Here is a 12,987-nt window from a genome sequence, read left to right as displayed (position 1 = left end):
TATCACGATAACTGAACAGCACATAGTAGGTGTTCGGTAAATGTTTATCACTTTTTAATTTGCTGCTGTACACAATGTGTTTACATTTTTCCTAATTGTCAGAAATAGATGCCAAATATTAAAATGTGAAAAAATTAAAGCCAGTAACTGCTGTTACTTTTTAAAAGTAGTAAATGATGCAATTAAGGCAATAGACAACACACACTTTTTTCTTTACAAAGAAACTGTTTGTTTCATGTTCTACAAGGAAAAAAAGCAAATAATAAGTATAATTTTAATTTGGAAATTAACGCTCAAAATGGCTGACTCTGTGCTTTGTCCAAAATAGGCATAAAGGGCAGCTAGCTGTGGAGAGAGCTAAGCGGGTGGAAGAGTTCCTGCAGCGTAAACGAGAAGCTATGCAGAATAAGGCCCGGGCCGAAGGACATGTGGTATGGTAGCTTTTCTTCAGATGTTGAACATATCAGTGTTGTAAGTAAAAAGAATTATGATGTAGCAGTCTATATAAAATAAAAGACATTGAAGGTGTTCGAATGTAATGTACAGATTTTATTTTCATATATTTTGCTCACTAACCTGTTTTGTTATATCTTTTATTGGTATCTTCCATGCCAAAGGTGAAATTACATTATTATTCTACATTTTGTTCTTTATAAAGGGTAGAAATGGGTATGACAATCTAGATGTTTATAGTAGAGAAATAAGTTCTTAAATTGCTAGATTTTTTCCCTTCATATGCTTTTTGTTTTAAATACTTTTAAGTAGCAATGATTTTTAGAAGAAAAAAGGGAGATAAATGTGTGAGTGCAGATATATGAAACGGTATTTGTTGAAAAGCATACCAGAAATAAAACTACTTTAAAATATACAGTTAAGCCCATTACAAAATTAAGTCATTTATCTAAGAAAATATTAAGTCTGAAGTCATCATCTAAGTAGTTAAAATTCTCAGTAGTTCTAGTTGCAGTGTGCCGCAAATGTCTTTTGATCTTTTGTTCATAAAGCAACTGACGATTGCTTCTGTCAGTTCCTCTCCCCGCGGAGCCTCCTGATCATGTAGAATATGTTGCAAGGTATTTTTGTTAGACTTATCACACATGTATTAAAGACTCCTAATTGGTAACTTTGTAAGTTTATTAAGTTATTCAATATAAGATTTTTTCTCTTTGAGATTATATTATAGAAACATAGTATTAATTGGCCACTCTTTATATTTTTAACACATATTCTCCAATTTACTTTCTTAATATCTGAATTGAATCTGTATTTGTGACCCTTCTCTAGATGGGTAAAGATGATTTCTTGTCTTCTCCGTGTTAATAGCATTTGAAATAATTTTGATTGCTTACTTTTTTTTAAAGAGCTTTTAAACTGCTTTGTAGCAAGATCCTTATGCCTGACTGAGTATTGGGATTATAGGCATGCACCAGCATTCCCAACTCTTGTTGTAGGTTATTATTTTGAACAGTTATATTCCGATTTGGAAATTAATTTGGAAATACATGTCCGATGTCTCGGCAGTTAGAGTGCTTGCTGCTCGTGCAGAGGCTCCGAGTTGGGTTCTCAGCACCCACATCAAGGGGCTGACAACCACCTGTAACTACAACTCCAAGGGATCCAACACCCTCTCTGGCTGGCCTCATCAGTACCTGATCTCACTTGTAAATACCCACAGACAGACAGATACACATACTCATAATTTAAAATAAAATTTAAAGAATCTTTTAAAAAGTAATAGTTACTAGAACTATCATGATGTAATGACTTTTCCCCTTACTGTTTTACCTTAATCCTGTAATTCTATCTTCAGTTTATTTTGCTTAATTTTGGAGACTTTCCTCTTGTATTTTGTTTTAAAAGGCACTTTGCAGAATTTGTTGAGAAAAATGTCTTTATTTTTTTCCTTATACTTTAATAATACTTTGTGGTGAATTTAACCTGCGTTTGTAGGTCTGAAAAGAAACATTTTGCATACCTCTTTTGTCTTTTCGTGCACATGTATGTATGTTATGTATGCATTACCATAAGTATGGGAACACATGTGCATCTGACTGTGTGTGGAAGCCAAGGTTATCAGAAATCTGTGGTAACTCTTCTGCCTCAGTTTTTGGAGGATTTTTAATCAAGCCCAGAGTTTACCAGTATGTCTAATCTTGGCAGCGAGCCAGCCTGCTCCAGGGATTCTCCACAGCCTGCAGTTTGCCTTTGTTTTTGACAGACGTCTTTGCTGGGGGTATTCTGTAGGTGGGGACTGTTTGTCTTCAGACAAGAAGCTGTCACTCCTTATCTTTTCCTGTGTGTATTATACGCCTTTCCTCTCTGACTCAGGAAACTATTTGATTATTAGATCGTTCCTGAGTTCTCTTCCCGGTCAGTAGTTTCATGGGGTCAGGTTTTTCGACCATTTTCTTTTATAACCTTTGTGTACACACTAGAATGCCGTGACTCTCCACGACTGGTGCTGCTCTTCTTTTTCTCTGAGCTCGTTCTGGTGGTTTCTGTTGCCGTGTCCCTAAGGATGTATCTTCTGCTGAGGCCACCCAGACCTGCTGCTCCTCATCTCCTGTTGTTTTGTTTCTGCTGCACTAGAGATAAACCCAGGGCTTTGATGGATAGACTGTTGCTATACTCTGACCTCCAGCTCAGCTCACATCTGATAATATTGATGTGGGTGTTTTTATAGTTTTACTTTCTGTCTCTATAACACTCTTGTTTCTGCCTTGAAAGTATAGAATGTCATTATCATAGCTGTTTTAATTTTTCATCTACAAATTCTGTCTTCTCTGCTATTTTTGAGTCTCAGTTATTAAGATTTTGTTATTAAAAATATTTTTCCTATTTTTAATATGCCTTATAATTTATAATACTCTGTCAAACACTGTGTATCTTCAAGTGTTTTCTATTCTTTAACTATTTGGGGGATTTAATTATTTAGAAGTAATTTTAGTCAATGAAGGCTGACTTTCAAACTGCCTGGAGGCTGTAAGGAAAGGTGTTCTCCCTTATGCTAACTTGGCCCTTCTGCTCTGGCGGAGCCTGTGGGTACCTGTGCTGGGTACAGTGCCCTACTGCTTCCGAGGACTTTCCATCACACAGTCTGATTAAACCGCTGGCATTATTAGCAATTGGTCACTCAGTGAGAGACTCTGAAGAACCTCTCTATCTTCCCAGCCCTCCTCTGTGCAGCTTTCTGCTCTCTGACCACAAATCCTGTTAGCCTTTAGCCTGCCAATCTCCACACAAGCTCTTCTCAACTAGGAGGGACCTCCACCCGTGGTCGAGTTTCCTCTTTAGTGCCGCTGCCTAGAAGCTCTGACCAGGCAAGTGGGGCAGTCATGGGGCTCGGACTTCTCTCCCTTGCTTTCCATCTCACAAGGATCTACCCCATGCTGCCTGTTATCCAGTATTGGAAAACCATGTTTCCTTGTATGTTACCAAAGTTTTTAAAAAATTTTTTAGTGAAGATCTAACCACATTGTTCTGTTATGGCTATAAGCAATTCTTTGACTGAAAAAAAGTTTTATTTCTCAGAATTTCATATATATGTATATATATATATACACACAAAAATATAATATAAGTGATATAGTAAAATATGATAAAATATGGTTTTATCTGTCCACTATTACTGTATATCTACTTAAAATCCTCTCAACTTTGTCTTTTTTAATACCCACTAAATCCAGCTAGTGTGCCCATATGTGTGTGAGTGTGGGGCCCTCTAGTGGAACATGGGAAACTTATCAACAGCCATTTGTTCTCAACAAAAAGTGAGTGACTCTCCCTTCCTAGCAACTCGACACTCCCAGTAGATAGATCCTCACTGTGGGTAGGCCTGGACATAAGTACTTCATGCATTACTTCGTTGGCAAAGGAAAACTCAAGACAGTGGAACATACAGTTCTGTGGCAAGCTTCCTGTTCACTTCTCTAGGCTTACTGCAATAAAAAAGTTCCCCATGACACGGGATAACAACAGGATATCCAAGAGGAGCCCCAGTGAGGGCTCACTGTTAGAAGTTAAGGCCAGCCAGCCAGACCAAGGACTCACTGCAATGAACACTTAGAAGTAAAGATGAATGGATTTACTGTGTCAAAATAGTTGTTGAGGAAAGGAGGTTAGTTGGGTTAAAGTTGTACAGCAGGAGTTGTCATTGCTAGGAAGGTTAAAGAGCAACCCCTGAACTCTATATTAAAAAAACAGGAGAGATGTCTTTAGAGCAAGACCCTACTAATCAACAGTACAGGGTATAATAATGTGAACCAATTTCAAAAATTTTCATTTGAAAAGATAGTCCCTAAACAGGGAAACATTCCAGATATTTCTAATTAATGTTTTCACACTTTGAGCTACACAGGCACTCTGAGGGTTCTACAGCTATGGGCCATTGAGGTCAGACCACATCTCAGGCTGACAACAGAACCTGTCATTGCCTAATTGATTCCAGGATTTACAGACATGCACAATACAAGGCTGGATACAGTCACACAGTCTTGCACAAAGGTTCCAGAAAGCTACTGAGGCTAGGCAGTGTACAAAAGGGTCAGGTTCGCTGCAGTAAGCTCTTGAGTGGTCTGTAAAGCCCAAGTTACAAAGGACACCAGATGGTGTGGGAGGTGCTATAAACCTGATGTGTTTATCATGTGGAACTAGTGTGACTGAAGGAATCAACTCAAGAGTGAAGCCCTCCATGCTGCTGCAGAAGTATCTTTACTTGGGGAAGCTACCCAACCCGTTAAAGCTCCGATGATCAGAAGCTGTGTTTCAGTCTTACTTTAGTTGAATCTTTCCTTGCTATCACTTTATCTCATGTAGCGTTGTCTTTGGCAGGCTGCTCTGAAGGCATGCCTCTGAGGTGACTGCCCTGATTATTATCTGATTTAGGAGGACCCAGTTAGTTGTGGGTGGTACCATTCTAGGCCAGAGGTAATAGGTTGTCTAAGAAAGTTAGCTAGGTTTGAAGCTGGAAGCAGCCAGTGGGTGAGCCGGCAAGCAGCATTCCTCCGTGTTTTTTGCTTCAAATCCTTGGATGAGTTCTTAAGCACGGTGTCCTTCAGTGATAGACTGGCACATGGCATCCAGGTAAACCCTTCCCCCCACTAAGCTGCTTTTTGTCAGAGTGTTCCACACTACAACTGCTGGAATGGAGATGCGTACCTTGTGCATTGCATACTGGAAGTGTGTGGTTTGCTTTGAGTCTCAGGTCAGACTTTTGAAAAACATCAGAACTGAAGACCACTGCCTTTGGTCTGTTGAGTTCCTCCCAGCCTCCTGCTTTCCTGCTCCTGCTAGAAATGTTCAGAAATCTCTGCTCACAGCTTTCTGAGGCTTCTTTAGCCACAGCTACAAAAAACCTTTTCACATTCTTTCCACAAACCAGTTATGAAAGCCTCCAGACTGCATGGCCAAGTTAATTGGTGCAACCATCTCATTTTTGGAACTAGTTTTCTGTTTTGTTTTTCTCTCCATTTTGACCAAATGCCTGACAAGAATCCACTTCCGGGGGGAGCGATGTATTCTGACTCATGGTTCCGGGTGACGCAGTTCATCTGGTGAGAGAGGCATGTGACAGCTGCTTGCATTTTCAGCGGCCAGGAAGCAGAGAAGGAGCCCATCAGTGATCTTTAGGAGTATTAGTTTACCAAGATAAATTCTGTCAGTGCAGAGAAGGAGCCCATCAGTGATCTTTAGGAGTATTAGTTTACCAAGATAAATTCTATCAGTGCGGGAGTATCACTTTTTTAGTACCTAGGTCTGTGTATTTATAAAACTGCCTTACAAAGATGTGATTGTGTGAAAACTTTGTATTTTTCTTTTAGGATAGGTGTGTCATATATTGTTTTAATGATTGAGTAATTTGACAAGGCTGTTTTTATTTTTAAGCAGTTTGGGAGTAGTAGAAATACAAAGATTGGGCGAGTATAATTTTTTTTTAAACTTTTTATTGATCCTTTGTGAATTTTACATGCATCCCAATCCCATTTATCTCTCCATCCCTCCATATCCCTCCTCTGTCCTTGCAACCTTCCCCCAAAGTAAAACAAAATAAAATCTTAAAAAAAAATCTCCTCATGGAAGCTATGATGTGATACAGTAAGTCACACAGTAAACCCATTCATCTTTACTTCTAAGTGTTCACTGCAGTGAGTCCTTGGTCTGGCTGGATGGCCTTAACTTCTAATAGTGAGCCCTCACTGGGGCTCCTCTTGGATATCCTGTTGTTATCCTGTGTCATGGAGAACCTGCAGCTTTGGATCTTCAGGACTGGCCCCAGGCCTGGGTAGTGGCTGGATGGGTCAGCCCACCAGCTCCCCCTCATTCTCACTACCAGGGTGAACTCTCCAGAACTTCCCTGGCTAGCTGTCATTGGAGCAAGCAGCAAGGGGTGGAACCAGTTTCCCAGCTCTGGGGCTGGCCCACACTACCAGGGCCAGCTCTACTGTGTGGCCAAGAAAATTGCAGGAACTGCTCTCCTAAGTGCTGAAGTCCTTGATGGAGCCAGGACTAGCTCTCCCTGCTCTGATGACCTCAGGGATAGTTCTCCCACCTGCCACAGGTAGCGAGGGACTGGGGGCATCATTCCCTAGTCAGTGTAATCTTTCTCTGTAATTATTTGTAATCAAATGTTAGACAAGAATATGTACACTAGTGTATTAGGCAGGATTATCCACCAAAGCATATAGAAACATTAGAGTATATGTAAGAGAGAATTTGATAGATTGACTTACAGTCACAAAAGTAGAAAAGTTCCAGTGTGGGAGTCTGTGGGCCAGGGAGGCTGGCAGTGACACAGCCTAGGCAGCCAGAAACATCCAGACGTAAGGTGTTAATATGGCAGTCCCCAGTCTCTGGAAGAGACCTGAAAGCCCCGTGGAAAATGAACTAGTTCAAGTCCAAAGACTGAGGAACCTGGAATCTTGATGTCCAAAGCAAAGTAAAGCGTGCCTGCTTTAGAAGTACGAGTCAGAGAGATAGATAGATTGAGTGGTTCCCCTTTCTTTCTTGGCAGTCTTTGTAGAATTTTCCCTTTGCTCATAATTTTAGACCACATTTGGGGATGACAGGTGAGGTGAGGTCAAGGAACAACTGTACAGACTTTGTTCTTTGTTGTTTTTGTTTGCTTGTGTTTCCAGACAAGATTGCACTGTGTAGCCCCCGCTGTCCCTGAATTCACAGAAATCCACCTGCCTCTGCTTCCCTGGGACTAAAGGGTGTGCACCACCACTGCCAAGCTAGACTTTATTTTTTAATTTTTTTAAAATTTTATTTTAAATTTTGTATGTGTGTGTGTGTGCGCGCGCGTGTGCATTTGCACATAGAAATTGGAGGACACCTTTGTCGGGTCAGTTTTTTCCACCTTTACTTAGATTTCAGGAATTGAACTCAGGTTGTCAAGGTTGCATAACAAGCGTCTTTACTCATTGAGTCATCTCACCAGCCTGATTATTTTTTTTTTTAATTGCAGCTTTAGGTTCCCAGGAAAATGAGTTTTCCAATCACATTTATTCTGCCTCCAAATGTGCACAGCCTTCCTTATTACCAACATTCTGTTCCTGATGGTACATTTGTTAGAACTGAGAAACCTCCATGGACACATTATAACCATCAAAGTCTGTGGTTTATGTTAGGGTTCACCTTTGTGTTGTATATTTGGTTAGGTCTGCACAGATGTAAAATGGCATGCGACCACCTTGTATTGACACAGAACACTTTCACTGCCTTCAGAGGAGGTGCCTGTGAGTACTGACTTTTGCAAGGATTTCATCTAAGAACATACTACCTAGGTTTCCATAAAAGAGGTTTCTTTTTAATTGACATATGGTATAATTTAATCATAATAAAATTTACCAGTGCTAAGTATGTCCTGATGAGTAATTGACATGCATATAGTCACATGTATCCATTCTTCTGTATAGTGACATTGAGTTGTTTCTAGTAATATAATATGGTCATCCAGTTTACTCAGTTATACATAAGCCCAGGTAATTGACTCACCTGTCCTCCTTTCTGAGTTGGCATGTCTCATTATGTGTAGCTGAGTTGATATCTGTGATTATACCTGTAGACAGCGCTGGAGAATATCAAAGCAGCGAAGATTGTGTTTGAACCTTTTATGATTTGTATTTTCAGCATTTTGTTATCTTTGGTGCCCTACTGTCATTATTTGGGGGGCCTTATCATACTAATTATGTCCTGTCTCTTTTTAACAATTCTTCTTTAATCATACCTTCCTATAACCTCTAATTATATTTGTTTCTCCCATCATTAACTCTGTATGTCATAGACTTTTCAAATGTATGATGCTCCATTTGTTTCTAGTTCCTTATCTTTCATTTTAATTCTGTAAACAGTTTGTCACTACACGATTATATTGAAAGAAGTCACTAGCGTCTCTCCTGTCAAATATATCCTTTTTTATTGATTTTGTTTGTTTGTTTGTTTGTTTTTGTGGTGTGGGAGGTTGAACCTAGGACTTCTCATGAGCTAAATAAGTGATGGACAATTGAGTGATATTACCAGCCCAAACAAACCATTTGAGATCCTCATCTTACTTGACCGGCCTTCTTATGACATCTTATGACATTTCTCCCCAAGGCAGGGATGGAATGATCTCACTGAGAGGTTTGCAGGCTGCCTGTGTGTACATATATATGTAATTCAGCCCACTCCCCACTCCTGTCACTGCTCTAGCTGCATGTCAGTTTTATTTTCTTATAAATCTCATATTTTATATTTTATTTTTACGTAATGTGTGTCTGTGTGTATATGTCATTATGCATGCCAGTACCCGTGGAGGCCGGAGAGGTCATCGGGTCCCGTAGAAATAGAGTTACAGGTGTTTATGAGGTACCTGACATAGAGTCTGAGAATCAAACTCCAGTCTTCAGCAGGAGCAACAAGCACCCTTAAGCTGAGCCATCTCCTCAGCTCCAGCACTTCCTTTTTCAACATTTACTTTTAAAATTACCATGCAATAAAAATGGCATTTTTTTCTTCAGTTTTGTGAATTTTAACACATCTCTAAATGCATGTAGACAAGTTAACAGAAAAACTTGGTTATGCCCCAAATTATTTTTTGTTGATTTTCTTTCTTTAAAAGATCTATTTGTGTGTGAGCTTAATCAGGGTTGTCTGTGTAACCATGGGTTTTCTGCTATTCACTGGAGTGTGGTGGTCTCATCAGTGGCACACACCACTGAAGACAACATCTGCCCCTCACTCAGAATCCATCAGTAGCATAGATCAGCAGGGCTTAACCTTCTATTCCTTTTTTTTTTCATGTAATAATTTAACACAACTTAGCAATACGTGTTTATTGGGTCATGATTTCTGTGAGTTCGGACTCTACAGTTTAGCTAGTCTCTTTGTACTCTCACAAGGCAATAGGGAAGTCAGTTGGGCTACATTCTGAAGATGCAGTTGGGAAAGGGTTTATTCCCAGGCTCATTCATATTGGTGAGAAATTTTATTTCTTTATGCTCAGTGAATGAATGCCCCAGATGCTTGCTGTCATCTTAGTTAGGGTTTTATTGCTATGAAGAGACGCTATGACCACAGCAACTATTATAATAGAAAACATTTGATTGGGGCTGCTGTACATTTCGGAAGTTTACTTCACTATTGTTATGGTGGGAAGCATGGTGGCACAACAGGCAGACATGGTAATGGAGAGGTAGCTTAGAGTTCTACATCAGGATCAGCTGGCAGCAGGAAGAGAGCAATACTGAAACTGGCTTGGCCTTCTTAACCCCAGTGACACACTTCCTCCAACAAATCCACATCTACTCCAACAAGACCACACTTCCCTGTGAGCCTCTTGGGGGCCATTTTCATTCAAACCATCACGTTACCTGTCAGCTACAAGTGCCTCTTAGTTTGCAGAGGCCATTCATATTCTCAGAGATCATCCGAAGTGTCTTGGTCCATGAGCCTTTCCAACAAGTCTCTTATGTTCTCAAGGAAAGTATGCTTTCTTAATAAAGTATGAGAAAGTATGCTTCCAAAACAGAACGATACATAATGTGGCAATTACAGATTCTCCCATTAGTCTTCTCATGGTCTAGTGGTTAGAAGCTCATCGTGTTCAGGGGTCGGAACTGTACTGCACACGAAGGTATGAGCCACAGTCTCTCTCTGTTTTTGTTTCTTTTTGAAGATCACTTTGGTTGATGGCAATGTAGCCACTGCAGTTTCATCTTTTAAATTAAGTGTTTCTGTAGCATTTCTAGTTCTGCCCTTTATTTTTAAGGTACCTGAATGATTGAGGGTGAGACATTTTGTAGTGAATGTACACTTGGTTCATTTGTTTTTTTTAAATTATCAAATGACCTTTATCTTTTAATGGCCTATTTACATAATTATTTAATAACATTCAATGGCAGTATAATTTTTATATGTTTGGATTAGTTATGTTTTACCATTTTATGTTTGCTTCATCTATTTTTCTTCTTCTCTTGCAATATTCCATTTTAATCAATGATATTTTGATTGTATCTTTATTTGTGTAACTTTTCAGTAGTGAGTGCCTCAGTGACTAAGAATGTATACTTTTATTTTTCACAATGTATTTATAAATTATGTTTTATGTGTTGATTCAGTAGTGTGATGGTTAACACCTGGGAAGAGACTCTCAATGAGATATTGTCTGTATTGGGTTGGCCTGTGGGCAGTCTCTGGGAGATTAACTTATGTGATTGATGTGCAAAGACCCAGCCCCTTGTGGACAGCATCATTCCCCAGTCAGGAATGATGACCTCTATGAGTCTAGCAATTAATCTGAGCCACAAGAAAGTGGGCATGAGTGTTCCTCTCTCTCTGCTCTTGACTGTGGCTGTGATGTTACTTGCTTCTTCAGGCTTCTGCCCTTCTGATCTCTGTGCAGTGCTGGACTGTACCCTGGAATTATAAACTAGAATAAGCTTTCTTGCTGAGTTCCTTTTCATTAGGGTATTTTATTACAGAAACAGAAATGCAAATAGACAAGTGGGAATGGAAAAATATTGTTACCATAGTGGTTTCTCTACCTTTTCCTTGCAACCAGGAGTGTGCACAGTGCTCTTGTGTTTCCAGAGGTTGCATCATGTGATGCGGATGAGCTCTGCAGGTTCATTGTATATGAGTTTTGAATTAAGTATTGGTCATATGTGTTAGAAAATACTGCAAGAGGAAGTGTCTAATTTTTTTTAACTTGTCTGGACCACATTGCTATCTAAAGCTAACACTTAAAAGCTATACAGTCTGTTTTACAAAACATTGCAGAAAAAAATCCCACAATCTCATAATTTTATATGGACTGCATTTATATTACCATCATACTCTCCTTAAACTCTGTGGATAACTATATTTAAAAAAATTAGCTCACATATAAACTATGGTATATAGTAGGTTAGAGGAGGTACCAACTTCATGCCTTACTACTGTAGAAACTGAGGCAGACAGATCGTTTGAGTCTAGGAACTCTCAAAGTCAGTCTTGGCAATATAGTAAGACCCTGCCTCCAAGAGCAACTACAACAGATACTCCATTGCATAGTTTTTCTCTCTTGAACTACAGAAGTTAGAATTTATTGGAGTAACATTTGAGTAACTACTTATGTGAAACAAAACTACCTCAAATGCTTCCTGAACTTGACTTTCCCATTCTTTTTACAACAATCCCTTATTCTTAACCCAGTTGATTATGAGCAATCACTAGAGTCAGCAAACTAGAGTCTATTTTGACTGCTTGCCACCAAATGCAGATGTTACCAGTTCTCTTTCCTAGTTATTACTGAGTCCTTCAATTTCTGCCTTCCATTAAGCATTTGTTTGGAATTCTGAATCTCCAAAGCAGTTCGCTGATTTATACTCTCTCTAGTCTCACATGTGTCCCGTGTTTATTTATGTTCGTTATCTTGGCCTTTCTGTAGTGCCAAACAAGTGTTCTGTCAGGAGCTACCTCACCCACCTCCACATATCTGCTCTGTGTGTTGGTGAATATGAGGAGGAGCTGAAACTATACCTGTGAGTGCAAAAAGTGAGAACTGTAGAAATTTTCATCTCTATAAAAACATGCTTGTATGCATTCATACATACAGATAAAAGCTAGGAGATAATTCCCTTAACACTTAAGGTTCTCAAAGGTTAGCTTCATGAATGTTTAATAATTTTTTTTATTTTTTAAATCTTTCATAGTGAGCCTCCTATATTTATTAGAGAAATACACACGCACATATAAATGAAGTAGGCTTATTTAAAAGTAATTTTTAAAATGTTAAAATGTTGCACCAAAGGCTCCATTTGTATAATTTCTGACACTGCAGATGACTAGAAAAAATTAGATTATACTGGATTTAGAAGCCAGATTTATAGAAGGTTAAAAAATGATTGACAGTCAGGAAAATGGAGATAATGAGTATAAAAGTACATTCACCACACACTGATACAAGATAATAGATGGGGAAAGTGGATTGAGAACTCTTTTAAGTTTGAAGAAACTTTAAACATAATTGTATGTTGAAGGAAGAGAAAGTAGATAATTGGATAACTGGTAGTTTTGCTGAAGCATGTGGATAATTTCTAGTGTGATAATCCCACATTCTCCATCAGCTGTGTTTGGAAATGAGTCAGTTTGTGCCCGGGGCTAATCATTTAGAGAATTCTTACAGAGCACACCTGAGAGCAGAGTATGATTTAGGTCGGAAAGCTAATATACAGCAGAGTCTTTGAAATCAGCAGTGAATATGAAAGTTTGTGTGTATGAACGTGTAGTAATCACACAGATGCCTAGAAATGAATTGGATCTTTTTAAGGACAAAAAAATTTATAGTGTTTTGGGTTTTAATGAGAGAAACACTCTTAATGACTATAAAACATATGCAGTCTCTGTTTTTAAATAATTATACTTGGACTTCTGTTCTCTCCGAGTTTATATGCCATCGTGGTCACAGAAAGTGCCAGAGTTTGGTAGTGTAGTATCTGGAAGTGGCCAGTATTATCCAAAAGAAAT

General features: G+C 38.9%; 1 protein-coding gene across 5 annotated transcripts in view; it reads left to right on the top strand.

Annotated features, from left to right (window-relative positions):
• Nek1 (NIMA related kinase 1) overlaps positions 1 to 12,987 on the top strand; it is a 122,691-nt gene that overhangs the window by 56,465 nt on the left and 53,239 nt on the right. For all 5 annotated transcript variants that reach the window (XM_048455726.3, XM_048455724.3, XM_048455725.3 and 2 more), the window contains one exon: positions 329 to 431. In XM_048455726.3, coding sequence (XP_048311683.3) covers positions 329 to 431 — 103 coding nt within the window. The remainder of the gene's footprint in view (positions 1 to 328; positions 432 to 12,987) is intronic.

Source organism: Myodes glareolus, chromosome 23 (assembly GCF_982192425.1).
Source record: "Myodes glareolus chromosome 23, mMyoGla1.1, whole genome shotgun sequence".
In the NCBI taxonomy this organism is placed as follows: domain Eukaryota; kingdom Metazoa; phylum Chordata; class Mammalia; order Rodentia; family Cricetidae; genus Myodes; species Myodes glareolus.
Note: the sequence above shows the minus strand (reverse complement) of the source record. Positions and strands in the feature narration are given on the sequence as shown.